The sequence below is a fragment of the Protobothrops mucrosquamatus genome, unplaced genomic scaffold (assembly GCF_001527695.2).
Source record: "Protobothrops mucrosquamatus isolate PMUCROS unplaced genomic scaffold, P.Mucros_1.0 scaffold1134, whole genome shotgun sequence".
Lineage (NCBI taxonomy): Eukaryota > Metazoa > Chordata > Lepidosauria > Squamata > Viperidae > Protobothrops > Protobothrops mucrosquamatus.
The window spans coordinates 555,044-582,045 of record NW_015387352.1 but is presented as its reverse complement, the minus strand read 5'-3'; the positions used below and the strand labels follow the sequence as shown (position 1 = coordinate 582,045).

At 38.1% G+C, this 27,002-nt stretch overlaps 1 protein-coding gene across 1 annotated transcript; it reads left to right on the top strand.

Annotated features, from left to right (window-relative positions):
• Nucleotides 1-13,449: 13,449 nt before the first annotated feature.
• On the top strand, nt 13,450-13,704 carry LOC107291505 (40S ribosomal protein S27-like). The gene has a single exon (XM_015820502.1). It carries the CDS (start codon nt 13,450-13,452, stop codon nt 13,702-13,704), a length of 255 nt encoding a protein of 84 aa, XP_015675988.1.
• The last annotated feature ends 13,298 nt before the right edge of the window (nt 13,705-27,002 follow it).

Here is a 27,002-nt window from a genome sequence, read left to right as displayed (position 1 = left end):
AACTTTTAAGTCAGAATCACAAATGCTTGCAACATTATCTATACTCATTCCCCCAAACAGGCAACTCATTGGCAGCCTGGGAGAAGAAGGTAGATCCAGAATTGAAATATGAATATGAATAAAGCAGAATTAATTGGGGCCAAGTAACTATGCTCAATTTGATTTTTACTAGCTCATTACCAGTACACTATGAATACCATAGTGTATTCATAACAATGAAACTAGGAATGGAAAGCCCTATCAAATCTCCACTCATCCATGCTTTTTGTAAAAAAAAAAAAAATTCAATTTATATAGCTGCTCATCTCAGATATATGCCTCTGCACAGCTCATGGCAATTAAAACAGTAAAAAAAAAAAATTGTCCTTGCATCCGATCTATTGCATGCTCATATTTCATGGTCCTCTCTGATTGGAAGGACTCAGAGGTGGAGGAGACTGCACCAGCAGATTGTCAGCCTCAGGTTTCATGGAGCAATTAACATCCAGCAATCACTCAGAATAGATGGAAAGATGAATCAGCTGATGGAGATCCTAACTCTGAATAGTCACCCAGCCCAAGAACGTATTGGAAATGCCAAAAGTGGAGCAGAGGTACTTGGTTTAGCTTCTTGAGAAACAAAACTTCCGATGCCAGAACTGAGCCATGCCTACAGCCAGCCTGTATTTAGAGCATCTGCCAATGCTCACCTTCTTTACTGGAAACAACTACTGGACATCAAACCTAGGATATCTGCTTTTGAGTTCCTGAATCTTGTTTGCTTCCTTAACCTTGGGCTGTATGATCTTGCTGTAGCTGCTGTGACTAATCTCTGGGATGCCCGAACGTCTGGTTTTTTCCTAGATTACCCAAAATAGTATGAGTTGACTTTGGACATGCTCAGGCGAAACTTTGCTTGCTTATAAGTGTTGCTCAAAGCATGTCTATTTGCACCCTGCCATTCTGCTGTCTCTCGTTGCTGGCTTTTAAACTCTTGCCACTTAGCTCAGAATGTAGGTTTGGTCTGAAAGAGGAGATTATATTAGTGATGGGATTCAGCTGGTTCGCACCGGTTCGGTAGAACTGGTAGCTAAATTTTGCTGCATTCGGAGAACTGGCTGGCTTCCAGAAGTTCGGTCTAGGTTTGGAGGAGGCCTCCCAGGCCTAGAACGCCCACCGGAACTGCGTGGATGCCACTTCTGGAAGTCCATTCTAGGCCTCGGAGGCCCAGACCTGCATCGAATAAGAGAATCGATTGGTCAGGTATTTGAATTCCACCACTGCATTATATAACTAAATATACAGTATATATTTAGTTATTTAAAAGTTCATTCCTAATGTTGGCAGAGCTGTCCTTGTCCATGTTTTCTGCCAGGATCCCTTGCAGCAGAGGTGTCAAACTGCCGGCTCACAGGCCAGATGCATCATAGCGAAACCACGCCCACCCCATTGCCGGCAATGGCAAAAAATGTTACAATACATCGCGACACGTCACATGACATTGCGAGTTTGACACCCCTGCCTTGCAGTGATAAATGTGCCTTTCAAAAGGCAACTGGACTTTCTTGGGTTTTTTTTTCTTTTTTTTCCTTGAAAACGGTTCACTTCTCATTCAAGAAGTTTTTCAGTCTAGTTGCCTTTTAAAAAGCACCTTTGGAACAACCATGAGCTGGATGATTGAGAATCTCCATGAACATTTGCAGATATGTATGTATGTATGTATGTATATTTCTGTAGCACAAAAGCCAGAATGGAATTTATCATTAAGGGTGGCTCATATTTATCCCCTTTCTAAGCCATGATTAGATATTATGTCAAATATAGATGTCTGAGGAAGCCATAGAAATAAAGCATCCTTGGTGATGGAGGTGACTTTCTCTAACAGAGAATACTTCTATATCCACAGAAGGTCTCCACCCAATTTAGAACTCTAGTATATCAGATCCCATGCCTGGTAGGGAAATTGTATCTTGAAAAAACTTTGTAGTCTCTATTGCAGAAATAATCCATGCTCATTCATAGGATATTAAAAAAATATGCAATCTCAGGAACACAGATAGATATTCAGAACACTATTGCATGGGATGAAGAATGCTCAAAGGAAATACCACAGTTTCCAGTTATTATAATCATGTCAACATCTACCAAATATGTGATGAATTCTGTCTCCTCTGACAGAAGAAGAATTAAACTTCTAAAAGGATGATGCAAAGTGAAAGTCTGGGTTCTTTTATATAGAAGTTTATTAGATGCATTGTTCAGTTTAGATATCCTGGCCACTACTGTATCTTTTTTAGTATCAGATTGAAACAGTTTGATACTGTACACTCAAGCATTCTAATGGATTGCATGTTAAGCAATGAAATGTTTTACTTCCTGAAAGACATGCATTCTGGAATGCTTGGATTCATTTAATAAAATCATCAGTCAAGAAGCTATAAGATCAGACTGAATCAAGACTGGAAAAGATCTGCAACAGGATTGCATTCTATTGCTACTTTTATTCAATGTCTATTCAGAGAGGGGTTTGAGGGACTTTAACTTAGATGACTCAGAATTAAAATAAACATTGGTGGCAGAAACATTAACCATCTAAGATATGCACATGACACTATTCTACTAGCAGAAAATGAGGAAGACATAAAAAAACCCCTTCCTAAATGTTAGTATTCAAAGTGAAATAGGCAAGATAGCTTGCAAATATGAAGAAGACTAAAGTAAGGGCAACTACTGAAAACCTGGCCATCAAAAGTTAACTATGAAGAAATTGAATCAGTTCAGGGCTGTAATTTTCCCTAGTTTCCAAATTGATTAAACAGGAGACACTGGATCTAACATTAAATGCTGAATATTACTTGGGCACATTGCAAAGACTAGCATGGAGAAGATCTGAAAAATCAAGGAATTTGGTCTTAATCCCAAATGCTGGATAATAAAAACAGAAGAAAACTATATAGCTATGATTTATGGTTTAGAAAAGGCTACTGCACTTACTTAGGACAGTAAAAATATTGAGCAGTAATATTTTAGATTGCATCAACCCAGAAATATCACTGGAAGCTCAGATTACCAAGCTAAAATGGATTTTTCTTCTTTAGTATTACTAAAGTGAATTGCTCAAGAACCATAACAGAATCTGAAGGAAATGTACATGATTTATATTCTGGCTCCCTGCCACAGATCGAAATTTGTAGAGCCTCTTCCTTTTTACTAAGTGGATACACCAAAAACAAAATATAAAAAATTCCTCTGACAGCTGTTGCATTCTAATAGACCATTAGACAGGGCAGCATTAGAATGCAGAAGAGAGAGAGAGAGAGAGAGAGAGAGAGAGAGAGAGAGAGAGAGAGAGAGAGAGAGAGAGAGAGAGAGAGAGAGAGAGAGAGAGAGAGAGAGAAAACCTATCAAAGGGGATGCCTTCTCTCTTTCCTGCTATTTAAGACCAAGTAAGTAGATGTAGGAAGTTTCACCTGAATGTGGTAAAACATGAAAGAGGAGCAGGTAAATTAGCGCTAATCAGATTTTCAAATGCTGATAACCTGATATGTATTTAACTGTCTTCCAGAAATGGGTTCCCATTTATCATTCTGTTGGCCAAAGTCAGCTTGAAATCTTTCCTTGGATCTTGTAAATTCAGACCCTTCGTTTAAATATTTTCTTGGATTCAAGCAACAGATAAAGAACTCCAGTCTCCTAGTTTCTAGACTTCTAGGCCAGCTCCTTAACCACTGCAGCAAACCAAACTTGATCTTCTGATCAACTCCTTCCATCCAATCACATCTCCTCTTTCATTCACTACACCTCAAACTCAACACCATCCTTTCTCTCTGCAGCAAGGTTAGAGTATGGAGAGCCATTTTAAGGAGCAGGAAGCAAGCAATCCTGGCATGCCTCTATTATGCAGATTGTTGTTGTTGTTAATTGCGAAGTCTTGTCCGACCCATCGCGATCCCATGGACAACATTCCTCCAGGCCTTCCTGTCCTCTACCATCTTCTGGAGTCCATTTGAGTTCACGCCTACTGCTTCAGTGACTCCATCCAGCCACCTCATTCTCTGTAGTCCCCTTCTTCTATTGACCTCAATCTTTCCAAGCATCAGGCTCTTCTCCAGTGAGGTGGCCAAAGTATTTGAGTTTCAACTTCAGGATCTGGCCTTCTAAAGAGCAGTCCGGTTTGATCTCTTCTAGGACTGACCGGTTTGAACGCCTTGCAGTCCAAGGGACTCGCAGGAGTCTTCTATTATGCAGGTAGCCCACAACAATTGAGTCCAATTTTTTGTTGCTAAGCAAGGCAGTTGTTAAGTGAGCTGCACCTCATGTTATGACCTTTTTTGCTATGGTTGTTAATCGCTGCAGTTGTTAAGCGAATCTGGCTTCCCCCATTGACTTTGCTTTCGGAAGCTGGCTGGGAAAATTACAAAGGGTGATCACATATACCCCCCCGGGACAGTGCCATTGTCATAAATTTATGCCAGTTGCCAATCACCCAAATTTTGATCACATGTCCATGGGGATGCTGCAATGGTTGTGTGAAAACTGGACATGAGTCACTTTTTCAGTCACTAAATGAGTACTTGTAAGTTGAGGACTACCTGTATTGTGCTTCCTCCTTCCATAGGCTTTTCTTCTTCCACAGCATTAGAACTGGAGTCAGAAATTAATTTATTTTGCAGTTATTTGTTATTAGATTTGAAGACTACTCAATTCCCAAAGGATTCTGAGTGGCTTACAATATACAAAGAAAAAAAAATCAAACAATAACAATTTTCCAGAAGAGTAAAACAACCAAACATACTTGAAACCATCACCACAAACAACAACAAAATCCCTAACCCCAGGGAAGTAGAGTGATGTTCTTAACATCTCCCAGTACCGCTGTGGGATGAGAGCCATACAAATCTCTGTGGGAATGCTATTCTAGAGAAACTACAGGTATGCAGAAGTAATTCAAATAGTGCCTGCAGAACATTTGTCACATGGTTATACTAGCTCTCACCTTCTACCAGGGAGTCCGCTGCATTCTGTTGCAATTTTCAGAAGTCTTCAAAGGTCGTACCTTAAAATTTGAGCATGAGATTTTTGAGGGCATGGGTTACTGTCACCAAGATTTTCTATTCCAAAAAGAGCCACAACTGGTACACCAGCAGTAGTGTTGCCATAGCAAGGCTTGTTGATTATGCCCTTTGATCTAGCAATAGGCAAGAGTTCAGGACATCCCCCAAATTCCAAATCTGTGTCTTCAGTAGGACTACGGTCCTGTCCAGACACAACATAGGAACTGACAGCAAGCCAGGCATGCTTTTGAACTGTTAGGTTAGCAGGAGCTGAGGCAAGGACAGGAGCTCACTCTGTCACATGGCGCTTGGGTCTTGAACCTGGGCTGCTGGCTTTAAAGCCGACAAGCCCAGCGTATTAACTGCTGAGCCACCATGCCACCACTTAAGTTCAAGAGACTGATTATATAGAGCAGGGGTGTCAAACTGCCGGCCCACAGGCCGGATGCATCATAGTGAAACAGTGCCCACCCCATTGCCGGCAATGGGAAAAAAGTCGCGATATGTCGCGACACGTCATGTGACGTTATGAGTTTGACACCCCTGATATAGAGGCGTGCTTTTGAGGCAGATAGCTCTAAACTATCTTCTGACTCCAGTATCACTTGTACCCCCTTGGCTACTAGAACTAGGCACCTGGGACATGGATCCACGGTAGAGCTCACAGAAAAGTCTATCCAGTTTCTCAAAGTCCACAAGCTGAAATGAATCCCAGATAATGCTTCAAGGCTCATGACAGTTTGCAATAACAAGCGACAATTAACATGCTCCCAGTATAATCGATAATGGAAATGTTCAAGGTCAAAATTAATAACAAAGACAGACTGAGCAATTATTCATCAATAACAATTTAGTCAATGGAAACAATGTGTCTTTTCAGGACAATAATGCAAAGTACTAGAGATCTTTATTAGCCATGTTGTAAATAAATACACATGTATCTTCTTATGTCTTACCACTTTTAAAATGTTTATTGTTCCTTATCAGGTTAAAAAAAAAAAGAGAGAGAGAGATAAGTCATACCCTTAGAGTCACAGGGAAATTCTATACAGCAGCCTAATTGTCTCCAATGCTGCCCTGGCCTGTTTCTTAAGCCAACTTTAGAAATTGCTGTCCAGATTCTAGTGGGTTGGCATAGGGTGGGGGTTGTGCTTAGTTCAAACTATGGCCACTGCAAAATCTAATTGGTTCTTCCCCCTTCCCAACCAGTGCAAGAAAGGGAAACCTCAGTGACTGGCTCCAGTATGGATCAGAGACTGCCTTTTCCTTTTAGAAGTCATTTCTTCTTCCTTTCCCCCCCCCCTACATTTCCTTTGTTTTTCCAGAAGTTTTCCATAGGACTACCAGATATGACACATTTGTCAAACCAGATTTGAAGCCAATATTACATTGCGGACATTTTCTTTCTCTGGACTTAAAACATAAAAGTGTTGGGGTTCTTTGATTTCTATTTTTGATCAATCAACTAGTTATGATGTTAGTTCACGGTGCCATTGCTTGAGAGTATCTCCTCTTTCTTTAAAACATTTTGTTTAAATTAGTAACATGTACAGTTTTGAGGGAAGTCTGCTCCCCAGAGAAGGAAATATTAAAAGGGCAGAAAAATATATTTCCTCAAAAGGATTTTAAAAAGCAGAAACCAACCCTGCCCCCAAGTCTCTCTGTCCCAAGCAGAAGCCAGCTCTATACAAATGAAGATATAAACCATCAGAAAGGCCCCAGCTAGAAGCTTAAGAAGACAAAGACACCTAAAATCTGCATACCCCACCTGAGACAGGACATGGTAGGATTAACTCACAACCATCAAGAATACCAGAAAGGCACACCCAGACTCAGGTCAGAATACGTGACACAGGAAATACAAAGCCTCAACACAGGAACAGGAAACTATTTCAAACAAAAGGCTAGAGAGGGTATAAAAAACTACTTGCCACATGTGCTCACCCTTTCTTTTCTCTGGTCTTTTCTGCAAGAACCATCTTTCTGGCTCTTCAATAAACTGCAACCTTCTTCCCAAAGCAGTCACCATGTTATTTATTTATCCCCGGCTTGGATGAACCAGGATGAAGACTTTTCTTTCAACAGTTTGCTTGTGGACATTTGATCAGTTATATAGAGCTTCTACTCCTATATTTTCTTAGAGCGAGTATTATAGTGCATGAAGCTTAGAATTCAGTACCATGACCTTGGAATGGAAACAGATAGCAGAAACCAGACAACTGTCTTCTTAGCTAAGTGTGAATAGAGTGGTGTGAAGGGATGTGACAATATTGTTTATTTTACATGCTGATATTATCTAGAAAGTTCAGATTCTACTAGTGTGAAAAATAACATGGAGTTCCTTCTAACAGCTTATCTATCTACAGCATTCTAGTAGAAGGATCATATTTTGTTTACAACATTCCTTTTATCTATTTTTTTGAAGTATAATAAACCAAACCTATGTAATCCGTAGAGCTGGTTCATTCAATCTCTCTCCAGCTGTTACTTGGTGAGAAGCCCAGGGACCATTGTAGCATATTCCCCCAAAAGTATATTTTATTGCATTTATGTCCAAATGCTTAGGTTTTTTATTTAAAGTGAGCATTTTTCTCACAACAGCCTGGCACAGTTGGCAGGACAAGAAGGTTAGAAAAGTAGGGGTAATCCACCATGATGGTGTGCCCATTTTTGTGGAAGCTCAATCTCTGCTTGTAGGCTCGTCCTTCTATCATCCAGGATCCTCAGTCTTCAGCACTTTTCTCTGGATTGTGTCTTGCTCCATTTCTGAGGATCTTAACCCAACCTCTTCCTAAACTAATCAAACTCAGCTGCCCAATGCATCTCAGGATCACTAACTATCATTGATGTTTACTAAATCATCAGTCTTCAATATCCAACGCTGACTAACTCCAGCGTTGGTTACCAGATATCATCTCCTCCATCAAAGTTCTCCTTTTCCTTACCAGAGTTGTCTTTCAATTTTTTTAGACTCTCTCTTCTTTTATCCACTCAGCCCCCCCCCCTCTCATGAGAAGATCTTTTTATGGGAAACTAAGGTAACTCCTATCTTTTATTTATCAGCTCACAAGGACAATATTTTTGTTGGGTGACAGAGCTGCCTTCATGACAAACTCTCAGAGAGGAATGGCTCTTGGTGCTGTCAGAGGCATCATGCTTCACACAGGACTCCTCTGCAAATACATATTTGGATCTTGAACACAGAATAATGGATTATCTACATTATGTATTTGTACTTTTTATATTATTAAATTACACTGAATGAATTTTATCTTTAATATGCCATAGGTGATTATCCTCTGTGAAATTTACTTCCACTAAAACAATACTCCATTTTCTGGAAAGTGCAAGCAAATAACATTTCTCCCAAATGAATTAACAGATGGAATTTATTGAGCTTTTAATTTATTTAGTTTGCTCTGCTGAGTACAAAAAAAGCCCATTTTAATACTACAGGTGGCTGTTTCTTGGAAGTGTTGACTTCAAAGTTTTTGCCACATGCTGAGTTCCTTATTGTCCGATCTGTGATTGAAGTATAGCAGATACAGCATAAGCAATCTCTGACTGACACCAGTGCTAATCTCAAACCAAGTTCCTCATATTTATTTTATAGCACAGCAATGCAAACTTTCATAAAGGTCATGTTTGATGGGGATCATCCTCACAGGCAAAATACTTCACTATAAAAAGAACTGGAAATTGCTGAGATCTTGCAGACTACTTTAGCAAGAAGCCAAAAAAAAAAAAAGAGCAACCATATTTGATCTGGAAGATTGGTAAATAAAAAAAGAAAAAGGACATAAAACATTTTGCAAAGAAGAAGAAGAAGGATGGCTAGATCTGTTTGGCAACAGTGTTTGGTTTTACGAATGATTTTTATTCTAATAATATAAATCAATATAACACACAGCAAAATACAAACTACAGGAAGTCCTCGGGTTATAACAATAACTGTGATTGGTCCTGCCATCGCTAAGCGATGCAGTTGTGACGGACAACATCACACGGCCGTATCGCTTAGCAATGCCAATCCCAGCAGTCTCAATTACTCTTGTAACCTCAAGACACATGTGTCATTAAGAGGGCGGAGGCAGAATTCCCAGGTAAGTATTGTGAGGATGCCATGGAGGGTACAGGCCAGTGGCGGGATTCAGCCAGTTCGCATCACTTGGGCAGAACTGGTAGCTAATATTTTGTTGCCCAAGCTCAGAATGGACTTCCGGAAGTGACACCCACACCGGTTGTTCACATATTTGAATCCCACCACTGGTACAGGCCATGTGCAAGTCAGGGGAGGTTGGGGGGGGACAGCTGGCAAAGGTCATGCAGGAGTCAGGGGAAGACAGGAAAGGGCCAGCACAGGCCATAGGTGGGTGGGATGGGTGCTGCTGGTGGAAGAAAAAACAGGAGTGATTTACCAGATCAACTTGACACTTTTCTGGAGAGCTTCACCATTGACTTTGCTTGAGGGAAGCAGGTAGAGAAGTTGCAAATGGTGGTCATGTGGCTGTGGCTCCTTGTGATGTCATAATCAAAGGCCGGGCACTTAAGCACCCAGATTGTGAACCTGTGGCTGTGGGGTTGCTACAATGGCCAGAACTTCAAGGAAAGGTCATATAAGCATTTTCTCAGCACTGTTGTAACTTTAAAGGTTGCTGAATGAATAGGTGTAAGCCAAGAACTGCCTGTATATTGTCCTTTGCTATCACAGATATCCATGGGGAATGGGCAAGAGGAAGCAAATGAGAAACTATGCGTCAGGATACAAAACTCTGGTTTCGATACTTGCATCTGGATGCAACATGTAAAGGCTGAGATTGCACCATGCCCATATCAGCATTTGGGAACAGTTAGCAATGGATACCTTTGTTGTAATGAATAATCAATATGGACAGTAAAGCAGAGTACATAGAAACAGCCCCATCCCACAGGAATGTTCCATTCTCTTTGTGAAAGAGAAAAAGTGCATAGATGTAAAAAGAAAAGTATGTTTCTGAGGGAAAAAGGGACGAGGCGGAGGAAGAAGCCTGATAATCCACATATCAACTGGAATGTACATGGACTTAAAAATTCTAAGGTACAAGATGCCTTGAACTGAAGATTTCTAGATTGGAGCAGTACCTTAATGTCTTGTCTCATCGGAGCAGTTGAAATCAAATAAGTTTGCTTGGCTGATCTCTGTTACTCTTGCTGCTATTGCCTTAAATGATGCCAGGATATACATGCCCAATGGGATCAAGTGACATAGAGAACAAGTAGGGTCTCTGGACTTCTAGAACTCTGAGCAATAAATCATTTCTCAGGGCAGCTTAAATTTTTAAAGTTTTCATAAACGCTTTGCCTGAGGGCAAATTGCTGGACTATCTGTAGGCCAACTCGATGCCAGCCTGACAGAGACATTAAATAAAGAGTGCCTCATAATATTGGAGTTTTTAGATTCTAGTATTACTCTTCTGAACATTATGTTGCTCATAAAATAAAAGCTATATACAGTATTTCAGTTTCATGAAACCTGATGTTCATAATATATCAGGTCATTTTTAGGAACTTACTCAAGATCTCTTCACATTTGTCTAAAATTTAGTGTTCTAAAATTTTTCCCCACAATCTTTTTGTAGGCAATCCATTGTCTCTAGGATAAACCCAATTTCATTTTCACTTTAGGGACTTTAGTCTCTATCCAAAATTCAAGAGCTTTCCAATGAATCACTTTAAATTAGAATAGAGAGGAATAGAGAATATTCTGCTTTCAGGTAGCACTGACATTCTCTAAACTCAAGTGAAACATCACACACAAACACCACTTCTCTTGGACTTCACAAGCAACACTTTCCTATCTTCAAAAATAAGCAACTTCATTAAGAAGAGAAGTAGAGAAGCTTCTACCTATCCAGCTGGGTGACCTTGAAGCAGCTTCTCGAGATGGCACAGCATCTACTTTTGGTTTCCCAAGCATTCCCCCCTTTGTCCCCCTTCTTCATAGGTTATGGCAGACTGGCACCGCATATCAATGAAGCACAAGCAAGCCTGAGGTGGCAGCTGACAAGTAGTGAACTCAGCTTTACTGCCATCCATGCTGCCTACAAGCCATTCCCAATGCACTCAGCTTCTACAGCTTAATCATAAAATGGAGATGCTCCAAATGCAGATATATCCATAAGCAAATTCAGTCATTTTCATTCAGTGAATCACTAAACTTGCCAATCTCTCGATCCTTTAGCAGACAGGCTTCTAGCTTCTTCTTGAGATCTCAGCTCAGGACTAAAAGCATTCCTGTAAATCAATGCATGTTTTTATTGATTAAAAATTGCCATGAAGAAATGCTGCTAGAATTCAAGAGTAAAAGACTTTTCAGTTTAAGGTGAGAAGATTAGAATGCTCCAGACTCCACTTGTATTTCAAAAACCACACAAAGTATAAAATATTGATTGAGATTTTGAAGTCAGAGTTACAAGGTCCACAGTCTGCATTCATCTTTCAAATCAACATTGTAAAGCTAAGGAAGGATGTATCCAGATAACCATTCTGGAGGTTGAGTTTCAGATCAATGGATATTCTGTATGAAAGTACACATCATGTACAAGCCGTGATGATTTCTTAAAATTCTGCAATCCATCCTTTCCATAGATCAAAATTATGCACATTGCAACTTAATGGGGAAGATATAAGACTCATTAATCAAATGCCATCGGCTTATCATGTTTTGAAGAAATGCAACACATTATTACCATAAAGCATCTCTCAAAGACTCTTTAATTCAAAGATTAAACTTTCTTATAGGTATTGCCTTCTGGCACCATATGGTTGATGCTTGCCCAAGTTATAAGATTTGTGAGTGATGTGATTTCTGACCTCTGTCATTTTTTAATAAAAATGTATCATTGGTCCCCAGTTCAGAATTATGGCTACATATATAAATGCAAGCCACTGCTGCGTTTTATTAGAAAACATAATAAATACAAACATTTGTTATTAAGAATGATCAATCAGGGTTTATAAAAGCTAGGCAAGCAGCAGACAATATTAGGTTAGTCGAAGATCTAATAGACTTGAGTAAAAATAAAGATCAATATGCAATTTTATCATTAGACGCTGAAAAGGCCTTTGACAAAATGCATGTTTGCTGTACTAAATAGATTTAGATTTCCTTTGAAATTCACAAAACGGATTAAGATACTATGAGTCACCCACAACTAAAAGGTTAATAGCATGTTTTCTTCTGCTTTTCCACTATATGGAGGAACTAGACAAGGATGTCCATTTTCATCCTTGCTTTTAATAGCTGCCTGGAACCCTTGACTTGTGCTATTAGACTACATTGGGAGATCTATGAAGTGGCACATAACCAAATAAATTGATTTTATTTGCAGATGACATTCTTTTGTTTATTTATCAACCTATACTACTATGCCAGTGTTGATGCTAAAAAAAGATAGATGCCTTTAGTAATATAGCAGGATACTCTATCAACTCTATTAGTCCAAATCAGAATTGATGTCTATAGGTGAAAATCTGGTTAGCTGTCCATTTAAGGAATATCAATTCTCCATTTGTACTGAATCCATTGAAAATATAGCTTGTCTCTACTAAAGGACATAATTCAGGTAGTAACATGTAATATAAATACAATCTAGAGAGAGATTTCTTCAGATATTAATAGATGGGATCATTAAACCTTACCCAAGGTTTAAATAAACAATAAGTGCTGATTAATTTATATTCTGAAGGGAATTCCAGTTTTTACATATGGAAAATGTTTTCAGAAAATTGTTTAGAAAATTCATTTAGAAAATTTCTACAGGATTCATTGAGCTTTATATTGTTACAGAAAATACAATTACCAATTAATGAGGGAGGATTCAGTTTTCCAGATCTGGAGCTATATTATCAAGCTTACCTGTTGTCTAGAATTAAATACTGGAAGCCAACAATTGGTGTTAATTTTTCACTTTAGGCAATTTTGGGATATACATATATAGCATCCTTGGCTGAATGGATAGTTTTAGGATCTAAATATACAAAAACATTAGAACTCTGGAAACAATTGCATTAGTTAGAAAACTATGAAACATAATGTCTAATAAAAATATTCAACCTTTTTTCCTTTGCTAAATTGACTTTATGGGGACCCCAACTTTAAATATTGGGGAAAAGATGATATGGAAAAATTGGATGGAAGCAGGGATATTAACTTTGGATGAATTGATAAAGATGAATATCTAACATGCTCTGTGTTAGGAGACAAATATCATCTACCAGATGTAATCCAATGTCAATATTTAGTTACATTTGTTAACAACATTGTTTGAACCAGCAGCATTTTCAGCTTCTGAGACACCTGAGACATTGGCAGCGGATATAGCGTGCTCTCCTTCCGGCCAGCCTCCTTTCGGTCCGCAGCTGCCTCCACGTGAACATGACGCTCGCAAAGGACCTCCTGCACCCCTCACCCAAGGAGGAGAAGCGGAAGCACAAGAAGAAGCACCTGGTGCAGAGCCCCAACTCCTACTTTATGGACATCAAGTGCCTGGGTTGCTACAAAACCACCACGGTTTTCAGTCACTCCCAGACAGTTGTGTTGTGTGTTGGCTGCTCGACTGTGCTGTGCCAGCCCACTGGTGGAAAGGCAAGGTTGACAGAAGGGTGCTCTTTCCGGCAAAGGCAACATTAAACAGTGGACACTCGGCACAGGATGATGGGTGGGACTATGCGAACAGTGGCCAGTTGCGACCCTGAGCTTCTCTGGAGCACCAATGGAAGTATATTATGCAATGGAGTTGGGGGACGTGTAGAGTTATTTTTGAGGGCTTTAGTTGCTACCATCGATGGCTATGGAATAGGGTGAACACCCCCTCCCTCCCTGTGGCACTGTCCTTGTAGCTTTACCCATTTGATTTAATAAACCTGAGACATTGGAACCTACTATTAGTTTCAATAGTTATTTTCTATCAATCTAATATGCAGATGCTACAAAATTAGTGGAATGAAAAATCCCACATTGTCTAGACCAGACATGTCAAACTCGTGACGTCACGTGACGTCGCGCAACATATCGGGACTGTTTTGTCATTGCCGGCAATGGGGTGGCACAGCTTCCGCCTGACCCGTCCGGCCCATGGGCCGGCAGTTTGACACCCCTGGTCTAGACAATGGGAGAGTGTTTTAATTTATATAGCAAAGTATCAATGGACTCAAATCCACTGATGTATACAAAAAAATAATAGTAATTTACTGGTCTCCATTACATTTGTATAGAAAAGGATTGTCAAAAAACATCATTTAGTTAGAGATGTAATAAGGGTGTCTTACATTTATCATGTTTTGGGAGAAAATATAATTGTACAGCAAAAACAAACATTTTCAGATCATAATTTTCTTTTGTACTTATATACCTAGTAATTGAATTTTGACAACTGGACAATGCAAGTGGATTCTCCATGCCCTTATTATAGCCAAAAGACTGATACTGCAACATTAGAAAGAAAAATGCATAGCCCCATTCACTTAATGGATTGAAGATCTGATTGAACTTGCCATCTACGAATGTAGACTTTGAAATGTAGACTTGAGATGGACAAATTGTAGGAGAATAGAATAGAATAGAATAGAATAGAATAGAATAGAATAGAATAGGAAGGGACCTTGGAGATCTTCTAGTCCAGCCCCCTGCTCAAACAGGAGAACTTATACCATTTCAGACAGGTGACTGTCCAGTCTCTTCTTAAAAATCTCCAGTGATGGAGCACCCATGATTTCTGGAAGCAAGCTGTTCTCACTGTCAGGAAGTTTCTCCAGATTGCTTCTCTCTTTGATCAGTTTCCAACTATTGTTTCTTGTCCTTCCCTCTGGTGCTCTGGTGAACAACATGACCCCCTCTTCCTTGTGGCAGCCCTTCAGAAACTGGAATACTGCTATCATGTCTCCCCTATTTCTTCTTTTCTTTAGACTAGCCAAGGAGAAAGAGTGAAAAGAGGGATCAGTTTAGAGTTGTTACATAGCCAGAATCAAATAAGTCCAAACCTCCTTGAATACCATTGATCCTGATCTGGTTCTAACCAGATGCTGACTATTAGTTGAGAAGATTTATGTGCATAGGCTTTTGGCAATAAATCAGTTAATTTGAACCATAATGTGTGGACCTGGTTTCTTGCACTTGACACAAATATAATGAAATATTGGACCCTTTTACACAAAATACAATAAGTCTTTGGAGTTTTTCTTTCTTTCTTTGCTCACTATTTTACAAAGCAATAAAACAATAAATAAAAATTAAAATATAACAAGCCCAGCAGCTAGAAATATTTGATTTGTTCTTTAACAATTCTTAGCTGCTCTCACCGCCCCACCCCACCCCATGTTCAAAACACCCCTTTTAATGCTTCATCTACAATGCTTCATCTGAACAAGAAAAGTACATGTAGAAAGTTAATTTCCATTCCACATTCTGGAACAACTTTTTCTCTCGGTGGATTCAGATGGCAAATAGTAATATTTTCTCCCTCTAGTTAAAGCCCTGCACAATATTTAATGAAATATTTGGATCAAGTAGCAATCACCTGTGATAATCAGGTGTAATTTCCTCATTGTATTTTCCTATTCTGGGGAAATAAAAATAATGTCCACTTCAAACATTAAAAGTCTGCTGGGTATGCTACATTAGATCAGTATATTCTCCTACTCTCAAATGCTGCTACTAATATTGTTAGAAATTCTGTTTTATTCTATAGAAATGGTAGCAGAGGATTATTATATAGCCATACAGATCAAATAAAGTGTACAGTGTACAGTCAGCATGATCCTTGCTGCTTAACAGTTTCAACTGCCACAGGAAACTCTCCTCAGAATATAATGGAACCATAGATTATAACCATAGATGCAAACTAAACACTGCCATCTAGTGGCTGAATAATTCTGTAGTTGTTGCAATACAAAATACATTCTAACATGTATTCCAATAAATATAAATGCATATTTTTTGTTAATAGACATATAACTGCCTTCCCCCAGATATGAATACAACATCCTTACAAAATAAACAATGCAGAGGGAATGACCCCACACAACAGTGCTCTAAGGCAAGTGTGTAACCTAAAACAGAAGGAAAGCCATACAAGAAGGTATTAAATTAATAAAGAGAAGGGGAGCAGCAGTAACAGTATAAGATAACCAGTTTTTTTAAAGAAACTACATCAAACCACAGTAAATATTACACTAAGAATATCTTAGTGCAGTGATAGCAAACCTTTTGGTTTCAGTGTGTCAAAAATTCAGAAAGTAGCTAACTTGACATGTCACTCCCCCCCCCAACAAAAGAAAAACAATTTGATACCCCCCCATCTAGGTCACTCTGAACAATGGCACTCAGTGGTAGTACTGAGGCTGGGCCTTAAGTATCCCTAGCAGCACTTCTGCCACTCAAAAAGGCTGCTTTGCCCCATTCCCCGAGGCATGTGAGCCTCGGGAATGGTGTGATTGCCCCTGCAGCTCAGCACTCCTCAGGATCTTCCATGCGAAATGGGATGACTCACCACAGCCAACTTGCCAGGGCCAACTTGCCACTGGCCAACTCGTCATGGCTAAAGGACAACTCACTGCAGGACAATTCAACAATTTTATTTAATAATTTAAAATAATTAAAAATGTGTTTTAATTTTTGTCATTCGCATTTCATTTTGTCCCTCCTTTTGCATCCTTTCTTTAACGATTCTATTCTACCATCCATTTTTTTTGATATTATGTAACTTTTGTCCCTCAGCAAGTTGTCCTCTGGTGAGTTGGCTGTGGTAAGTTGGCCATGGCGAGTTGTCCTAGACCGTTTCCATGTGCCCCTTACCTTTATGTCATGTTCTCTGTCTGTTGACAGGCCTTTGTGACCTACCAGAGGCTGCTCCAGTTCTTGCACGAGTTCTTCAAGTGGTTTTGGGGAATGGTCTTCTGAGGCCTCTCTGCAACATCTGAAAAAAGAAAGCCACATGAGAGCAAATCCCATTCTTCTATGGCCTACACCAGGGGTAGGCAACCTTGGCTCTTTTATGACTCGTGGACTTCAACTCCCAGAATTCCTGAGCCAGCATGGCTGGCTCAGGAATTCTGGGAGTTGAAGTCCACGAATCATAAAAGAGCTAACGTTGCCTACCCCTGGCCTACACAGCCTCCAAAATTCCTGTGAGGGCCTTCTTTCAAATATAGTTGTTGGTAGTGTTGTTGAATGCTAGTGTGTCATCCCAAATGTATGGCATGTCACCTTTGACACATGTGAATGCTTAATATGGCTCAGAAGGAAGAATCAGAAAAAACAATGTCTCAGACACTGGATAAAATATCCAGGGAGGAACATTTGGGGGGAAAAATAAAAAGAAAGGAGGAAAGGGAGGAACATTGGGGGGGGGAAGGAGGATCCAATCTGCAGAGGGCACTAAAGATTAAATCTCTGTTAATAAATCATCCATAATATTATTCTCAATCCAATTTTCTGCAAGTTAATATGAGCCCTTTTTCTCCCTCCCCCCCAAAGTAAAACTGTGATCCCCATTGATGCTCACGAACATGATAATCCTTCAGGTAGACTGAGACAATAACACCTCATTCCCAGCCTGCATGGCCAACAGCCCTATAGCCAGGGGGAATGTTGCGGTTGCAATGGATATTTGTGGAAACCTGCCTTTGAATTTCGCTATATTTCTTCTGTATGAAAGCACTTGCGGTTTGTTAAATTGTTTCTCAGAAATGTATTTAAGATTTCTCTTGAGAGTGTTTTTGATTTTATTGCTGGAGGTGACTGAAAATGTGATTGTTAGTAGAACTGTTTTCGGTTACATATCTTTTCATCACTTTAAACCTCCCCCTCCCAGCAAATCAGTATTCCCTCGATAGTTTATACTTTCCAATTTGAAAAGGCCCAATGAGAGTTTAATTGAGCCGTGGAAATCAGGTAAGCTGACAATGGCCGTCTCAAAGTTAAATAAGTGCAAAAATACCATGCACTGACCAAGAGCATTTATTAATATTTTTCTCCTTTTCTGTGAAATGTTTCCAGAATGCAGGGGGGGAAATTCTGTACACATTTTTATGGTAAAGCTAGTATTTGTTGATAATATTGGTTAGAGCTAGAATTGGATGTAATGGATTGTTCTTCATATGTCTTCATCATGTCTCCATACATTTCTTTTAAAGATTAGAAGATCTTCCAGAGTTAGTCTCAGGAGAACAGAGAAGTAAGGAAAGTAAAGGACTGGCTTTATTGTTGTTATGCATGGCCATTTCGGAATTTATTATTTCTGAAGCATCTTAGAAAAATATAATGGTTAATGGTTAATGGTTAATTTAATTTGTATACCGCCCTTCTCCCNTAGGACTCAGGGCGGTTCACAGCATATTAAAAACACAAATACAATATACAGGATACGAAAAAAAAATCATACAAAAATACACAAAATAACCCCACTAAAACCTAATTAAAAGCCAAATATTGATTGCTGTGTTCCCATTAAAATTACTTTTTAAAAACGTCCCTACCTAAAATCCCTACCTAAAATTATTGTTCATAATTATAACCATTTGTTCATGTTCAATTAGACTGCTTTTAGCATAGACTGAATACAAATCAAAATGAATGTTCACAACACAATTGTCCACTGCATATTTTATATCCAGACTTTACAATTCATCTCCCCATTTTGGGTTCCAGAGTGGATTCAACTAGATACACATTACTCTCATCAAATCTAGAAAACTGATGAGAGATTTCCCATTTTGCATCTTTAGTGCTTGTAAATATGGACGATAATATCAATAAGGTGGAGGACCATAGCCATCCATTTGAAATTATTTTTATAATTGTGTATCCCAACTTCATCCCCGTCACAAACTCTAGCCATATTTGTTTCTGTTTGAGGTTGAAGGTGCAGTAGCGCTGTGCTGAATATTTCTTTTGCATTTGTTTTTCAATGATTCTCTTTCAGGTTGATGAAAAGGAAATTGCTTTTGAAAATATTTTCAAAGTAGAAGAAAAAAGTCCAGTGAAATTCCCTTGGATAGTTTGTGGGATTTGGCATGTTCCTTAGAGAGAAGTGTAAGTCTTCTGGGGCTACATCACAAGAAAACAATAGTAGCCACTCACTAAAATAAATTCTAGACATAATCTAAATAACTAAATAAAATCAAATTTAAAAATTTGCAAAGAAGGAAGACTTTTGGAAACATGGAGGAATGATGTTGGTATAGTAGTACTACATTGAATACTTATTGGGACACTTTCCTATGATGCTGGGGGACCTTAACTGAATGATAGAGCACATACATGCATGGATTTCCAAATTTAATTCCTGGTGTATCTCCAAACATAAGGTAAAGATGTCATAACAATCTTTGACTTAATAAACATGACCAAACAGAGGATAATACATTTTGGCCTATATAGGTGGCTGAGGTAACTTGGAGGAATTTCACACTGTTCATTCCTTGTCACATTTATTCATTTTTACAAGTGGAATGAACTGTATTTTTGTTTCTAAAAAACCCTTTAACACCATTAGAAATTGAATCTTTGCTTTTCTCCAGGAGCATGTAGATGTGAATCAGGCATTATGCAGTTAAATATTCACATCACCCTATGTTAATTCTGGCACATGGACTGCAGTGGAGTTAATTTCAAACAAAGCAATGTAAAACTATGTTTCACAAACATTATCTAATCAAGTTTGTATAAATGAATGCATGTGACACACCCTCTGCCCTATACAGGAAGCTGAATCTATAATTAAATCCTTAGAGAATGAATAACAGTTCTATTCAATAAACTAAATCTTACAATTTATTTTTTTAAAGAAATGTTGAGATTTAAATATTTAAGATAATTGGTCTTCATGGAAAATTGCAGTATATTTCTCTTAAGCTGGAGAAAATGGGCTTTTACTCATTATTTCTAATTCAGAGAAATTATTTCTAATACATAGACATGTCTAATGTCTATAGCAGCAGGAGTAGATTTTTAATCCAAAATCAAGTGCAAGCAGATTATCAAAATATTGGCCCGTTTGTTGATTACTTGGCCTTGAAATTATATCCTGGGTAAGATTAGCAACAAGCCTTAGGCTCACAAATTTTGAGAAAATGGATTTCAAATAACGATATCTTCATGAACACGCTAAACAGTCCAGGAACACTGTAAATATTAATGGATTTATTGAGACATACACTCTTGTAGATCACATTTCAATTCATTAGATGAATGGAATATTACTCAGAGGAAGACTAATTTAGTTGTGGGAAGGAAAACACTAAACTCCAAATGAAATTAAATTCAGGCATTATATGCTTCTTGGCTGACACAAGAAATAATTGTTTGTGTTGCATACATATTATCTCTTAAATTTCTGAATTAATTAAAACACTGTAATGGGATAAGATACCTTTCAGTTCTTTTAATTCATGTTCAGGGTAAAAATTTGAATTACAGCGTAACTGTTAAGGCACAGCTAAAGGATTAAAATCATGCCCTTTCCAACTTTTTTTAAGGAAGCAAAAGTAGAAGGAAAAAAAAGAAGAATTCTATGTTAAGGCTCTGTTTAACACAGGGGTCTTCAAACTTGGCACTTTTATGACTTGTGGACTTCAACTCCCAGAATTCCTCAGCCAGCGTGCCCGGTTGAGGAATTCTGGGAGTTGAAGTCCACAAGTCATAAAAGGGTCAGGTTTGAACACCCCTGGTTTAACACTAACAGCTAAAACTACTCATTCACAATACTTGATCTACGGCTTTTTTTTTTCTTCCACTAGGCTCCAATTTGTGGTAGATCTCTACTTTCCTACAGACAACATCAAGCCCAAAACAGTTTCTCAAGTACTATGACAGGGCTCTCCAGATATTGGAATCAAATCTGTATTAAAGCTAAATGCCTCATGTGTTTCTATACTCACTCTGGCATCCTTACTTCAAGGCTAAGTATCACTCACATAATGAGGGGTTTTGAATCTGCACATCTTGGAATGTAGATATACCAATATCTGCCCACTTTGCTTTATGTAGCAATTATAAAACAAAGTGGTCCATCTCTCTGCAAAAAAAAGGGGTAAACTGGCAGACATCTCTTGTCAGAAATAACAATACTATAAACCCTACAGAAAAATCCTCCCCTGTAAAGTTTTACCACTAACTTTAAATGTTTGCCTATTTGCAAAAAAATAATTCTTTTCATGAGATTAGCATCGGTCTCCTGCTACTTTTGTACTGCACACAGGCACACCCACATGCTACTTCAGTGAGATTGAAGATACAATCCCAAATTCCTTTAGTAACAGATAGCACGCAGAATTATGATGCTCATCTTCAAAACTATGTCACATGCTGGGCATGTGTTCTGCATATTCTAGAGCGAAGTTGGAAAATCAATGGTCTTCTCAGATGTTTCTCAGAGTTCACAAACTAAGAATGGCTACACAGGTTTTACCTACTGCAGAACAGAGGAATCAAGCCATATAGAGAAAGATTGGGAAAAGAACAGTCCAAAGTCTATTGACATGTCAGCCCCATGGTTTACATTTCCTCTCATCCTTTCAACGCAATAGATTTTGGGCTGTTCTTTTCCAAACCTCGAGAGTCAAAGTCTCTGTTTACATAATTTGTCTTGGCTAAGAATTTAGTGATTCCCACCTCTGCAGTTTCAGCACTTGGTAGTTGTAATAGCACAGGGTTACAGCTCCTAATCATTGACCATCATGATTAGACTGATAGTTACTGAGACCAATAACATCTGGAGAACTTCAGGTCCTCTATTGCCTTCTAAAATTTGGTTTCATTAGGAATACATACAACACATTAATTTTCTACAGTAAGTGTGGTTAATTACACCGTTTAGAAGAAATGTTATTACTTTTGCTTGTTCATTAAAGTTGTTTAATGAAATAATATTGATTTTATAGAGGTTTTTGATATTAAAATGCTCTGGATATATTTTCAATAAATCAGTAATTTAAAATCTTCAAATGAAATAATAACACTAGTCTTAATGTAATTTGTTAGATATTTACAAGTTGTTAGAATGATTATACATGGACATTTATATATTGGAATTCTGAAATGTTAATACTAGAGAGTAAATGGTGGGCCACATATGGTTTTCATATGTGAATCAACCATTAGTTCCACAGTTCTTCAGCAGTTGGAGTTCAGTAATATCTGCAGGGATGCACTTTTCCCAATGATATAATAAACAACCAAATAGTCACCTGAATTTCATCCTCAGGATTATGCTGGGTAAAAGATAGAAAACATCTTAGGGAAAAGTAGCTACACTATCATACAGCTATAAAGTATTACATACCTAACACCTTTTGATGTGTTTTGCTAGAAGAATAATGCAGCAAAGTCTCTAGATACTTGTTAAAAAAGTAACCTCAGATATGTAAGTTTGATTATAGTTCAGGTGTTTTGTTCTGTGAGGCATAAACACATTTTGAATGAAAGTTCTGCAGAATCATACCTGCCTTTGACCCAGTGCAGCTTCCTCCAATTCATGCTTTTCAACTAAGGCCACAAATCCCAGAATGACCAGGTTAGAGAATCTGGTGCAGTAGCTATTCTGGCTACTCGTATCTTTTTTTTTTTTTTGAGGTGGACAACTATGGGACTGAGACATTCAGCCACAAGCTTCCAAGCTAAAGCTTAAGCAAGCAGATAAAATGATCAAAATTTATTCTAAAAGAAACAGCATAAAAAGACATGGGTCAAGCTCAGAGTTCAACGTACAAAGAAAAAAATACAAAGAATAAGCTCAAACAAGAAAACAAGACCAAGACCCAGGCAATCAGTTAACAATGGTTAGGTTCTCAAGTCCAGAATCTTCAATGAAAATATGTCACTAATTTTCAGTGCTGTGGTTGTTGTTGTTGTTGTTCAGTTGCTAAGTGTTTCCAACTCTTTGCAACCCCATGGACCATAGCACACTAGGTGCCCCTCTCCTCCACTGTCTCCTGAGTTTGCCCAAATTCATGTTCATTGAGTTGATGACACTATTTAACTATCCCATCTTCTGCCATCCTCCTCTCCTTTTGCCTTCAATCTTTCCCAAAATCAGAATCTTTTCCAATGAGTCCCCTTTTCTCATTTGATGGCCAAAGTATTTCAGCTTCAGTTTCAATATCTGTCCTTCCAAAGGACAGGCAGGATTGCTTTCTTTTAGGATTGATTGATTTGAACTCATTGCAGACCCAAGGGACTCTCAAGAGTCTTCTCTAGCACCACAAGTTGAAAGCATCAAATTCTTTGGCGCTCAGCCTTCCTTATGGGCTAACTCTCACAGACATGGTCTATTATTCGTAAAAAAAAGCTCCATAGGCCTCATCCAAAGTCAGTAGGGCCAAGTAAAATGCACAATTGCTCCTAACTTCCAGGTAGATGATTATCCTTAAGATTTGGAGCATCTCATTCCAGTGCTTCTGTCACTCTTGTGACTTTGGACTCCATAACTTCATAAAATTATAAGGTTGGAGGTGGCAGGGGGAAGTTTTGCCAACGCCACATGTTCCCTTCAAGATCAAGTTCCATTCCATTTATGACAAGTAGAGCAATATAACATCTATTAGTGCAGAAATCAGTTCTGGATGAAAGACAGCACTTTTAAGGTTGACAGATCTGGACTGTGAAAATCCAAACTGGTAATTTTCTGTATCTCTACTGATCTATAGCTTGTAGCTCATACTCAGTAACTCCTCCTTTGTTAGAAGTCAGCCAATAATTATATATATGTGGTATTTTCCCAATGGCAAATTGTTATGCCCATTATTGGTAAATGAAAAGCAAATATTTGGATAAACCCATGGGTTCAGATCAGCAGCTGAGAAAATTCTCATTTCCTCTGTATATTGCTGGAGTCATACTCTCCTAATAATGAGCGCTTATAGGTGTTGCAAAGACAAGGAAAGGATTTGTATTTTAACTTCTTTCAAGTTGTTGAAATAGAAATGGCTCCAATAAGGTATTTATCTCTAGGAAATTGTAGGTTTTTATTAAAAGCAGTTAAAGAACACTGTAGTTTCCACAAGCAGAGTAATGAAAATTAAGCTGGGAAACTGCAATTAGCTATCAGATTAGTTCTTTTTAATGGCAAAAGCCAATGTTTATGTAAGAATGCATTTTATAAGGAACACTAGTTTACAAAATCACACAGCCCCAATTCTATGCATACTGACTCAGAAGTAAATCTTCACCAGTTCAATGAAGCTTGCCCCTAACTAAGGATTTATGGGATTATAGCCTAGGAAACACACAAGGAAATCTATGAAAAGAAGAACAGAGTCTTCCTGAGTGCCTTTCTGGTCTTTGGTGCACCCTAGATATTTGTACTTGTGACCAACTTGATCTCCATCATATTTTCTCAAAAAAGTCATCAGTCACGTGGGCAGCTCTATAAACCGAGTACACAAATAAATAAAAACTACTTCCATCGGATTAGTAGAAAATGAGGATGAAAGCATTTTTGTTATAAAGATGTCCTCCCATTTTAGCAACTGCGGATTTTTCCAAGCCTCTGTACTTAGCCTGGAAATGCCACTTTTCTATCTGTTAGCTTTTTCCCAACAAATTATGCAGGAATAAGAAGATACATAATGTAGATAAAAGGTGACAATAAATAAGGAATGGGAAAGATAGGTCCTACTATTAAGTATTAATGTGCAGGACTGCCAGAAACAGAACTACATTAGCACCAGTATTGTGTGAATCACGTTCTTCGATGCAATGAATTATGCAGGTGGATGGATGGAAGAGAAACAATATGAGCATAATGTTTCATCTATGCAAAATATGGACTAGTTGTTTGCTTTTTCATAAAGTAGCTCAAAAACAGTTGCAAGCCTGCTGGTTTTAAATTCAGGAACAATTGTAACAATATTTTAAAATGTTTATATTTGAAAAATAAAGTAAGTCAATCCTTCTTCTTACTCTGAATTATGGATGTGCAGTGCTTTGGAAATAAATTGGAACAGGTGCTTCAAAGCACACAGAAATATGAATGTTGCACTTTTCTCCAACTCTTTAGAGCAGCAACATCTTTTTGCACCACAGCTGCCATACCCCCAAAGGCAAACTATTAAGCTCCTTTTTGAGGCAGAATCCATCATATTGCAGAGCTCCATTTTGGTCCCATTGTTACAGCCCTGGACACTCTTAAGTATGGACAAAAACATCATATCTTTAATTTTCTATTTAATAGAATTTAGTTGTTTATGTTGATTCATTTTCATACTGGAAAGTCTTCTGCCAGCCCAAATAATATGAAGTATATTATCATGAAATGTTAGGGCAACCCGATGACATTTGAAAAAGCCATAAGAAAAGCAGCCTGGGAACAAGATTGAAAAGCATAATTCAAAACTTAACTAGACTGCAGTGGCACCTCATGGAGTAAAATATTGTCAAGAAAACTGAAAGGGCTGGTTCAGGCAGTCACCAGGAATCAACACTGACTTGAAAGCACTGGGGGGGGGGGGACCAGGATGTTTTTATAATATCCAACTTGAAGTGACTCCTGATGATGGCTTAGAAAAGTTAAAATCAAAGCAGATCTGTCACAATGGATCTTCAAGGGTTGATTCAGAAGCTCCAAAAACCAAAGGATGGTTAAGTTAATAACCTTAAATGTTAATGGATTGAACTCACCATAAAAAAGGAGAAAAATATTTTACTATTTGAAGCAGCACAAGAATAATATTATATGCTTACAAGAAACACATATCACGTTAAAAGATCAAAAGTACTTATTTAATCCTAAATTGGGTGTACATTTTGTGGCTTCCTCTCAAAAGAAGAAAGCGGGTGTAGTTCTTTATATTAAGAAGGAATTGTTACCAAAATTAATAGATACTGATGCAGAAGGAAGATTTGTCTTTGTGGAAATTATCTTGAATGGCAAAAAATGTCTTCTCGTGGGATTATATGCGCCAAACCTATATCAACAACAAAAGCAATTTTTTACTGTCTTGCATCAAAAGATAATGCAATTGGATTACAAATCGATTATTATGATGGGAGACTGGAACGGTGTAATAGACCCAAAAAAAGACAAAAAGACTTCAGCTAAAACTTTAACACAAATTAAATTGCCTAAATGTTTTTTTGCTTTACAGGAAGATTTTGAATTAAGAGACATATGGCGTGAAAGGTACCGTATTTATCGGCGTATAACACGCACAGGCGTATAACACGCACCTTCATTTTAAGAGGGAAATTTCAGGAAAAAAACCTTAAAGGTGGGGCCGGGCGGCGGAGCGCTTATATCGGCGTATAACACGCACACATCATTTGCCCCCTATTTTCAGGGGGGGAAAGTGCGTGTTATACGCCAATAAATACGGTATATGGGAGAAAGTGATTTTACTTTTTTTTCGGATAGACATCAATCCTACTCTAGAATTGATTTTATTTTGATTACTAATGATTTGATGTCTAGGATTAAGAAGGTAAAGATTTTTCCTAAGATTTTATCAGATCATAGTCCCGTTTGGATGGAGATTTTATCTGAGGGAACTACCAGAAGGACTTGGAGATTGAATGAGAATTTATTGAATTATGAAACAAATGTGCAGAAATTAAAAGATTACTTAAAAGAATTTTTCACGTTCAATATGAATAAAGGCACTCCTATATCGATGGTCTGGGATGCAAGCAAAGTTGTTATGAGGGGTGCCTTAATTTCAATGAATTCTACTCATAAGCGAAAACAGCAGCAAAATTATAAAGATATTGAGCAAGAGATAAAAATAAAAGAAAAGGTTTTCTCCCTAAATCCAATGGACAAGAGCTTAAAGGCATCTATTGCAATGTTGAAAGAACAGTATAATATGTTGCTCTCTGACCAAACTGCTACTAATTTGAAATATATGAAACATAATATATTTTGCAATGCAAACAAACCTGGAAGATGGTTAGCGTATCAATTACATAAGAAACAAAAACAAAGACTTATTGAGAAA

What these genes read in the sequence shown, in the direction of transcription:
- LOC107291505 (XM_015820502.1), top strand. Translation starts at nt 13,450, where the DNA reads ATGACGCTCGCAAAGGACCTCCTGCACCCCTCACCCAAGGAGGAGAAG.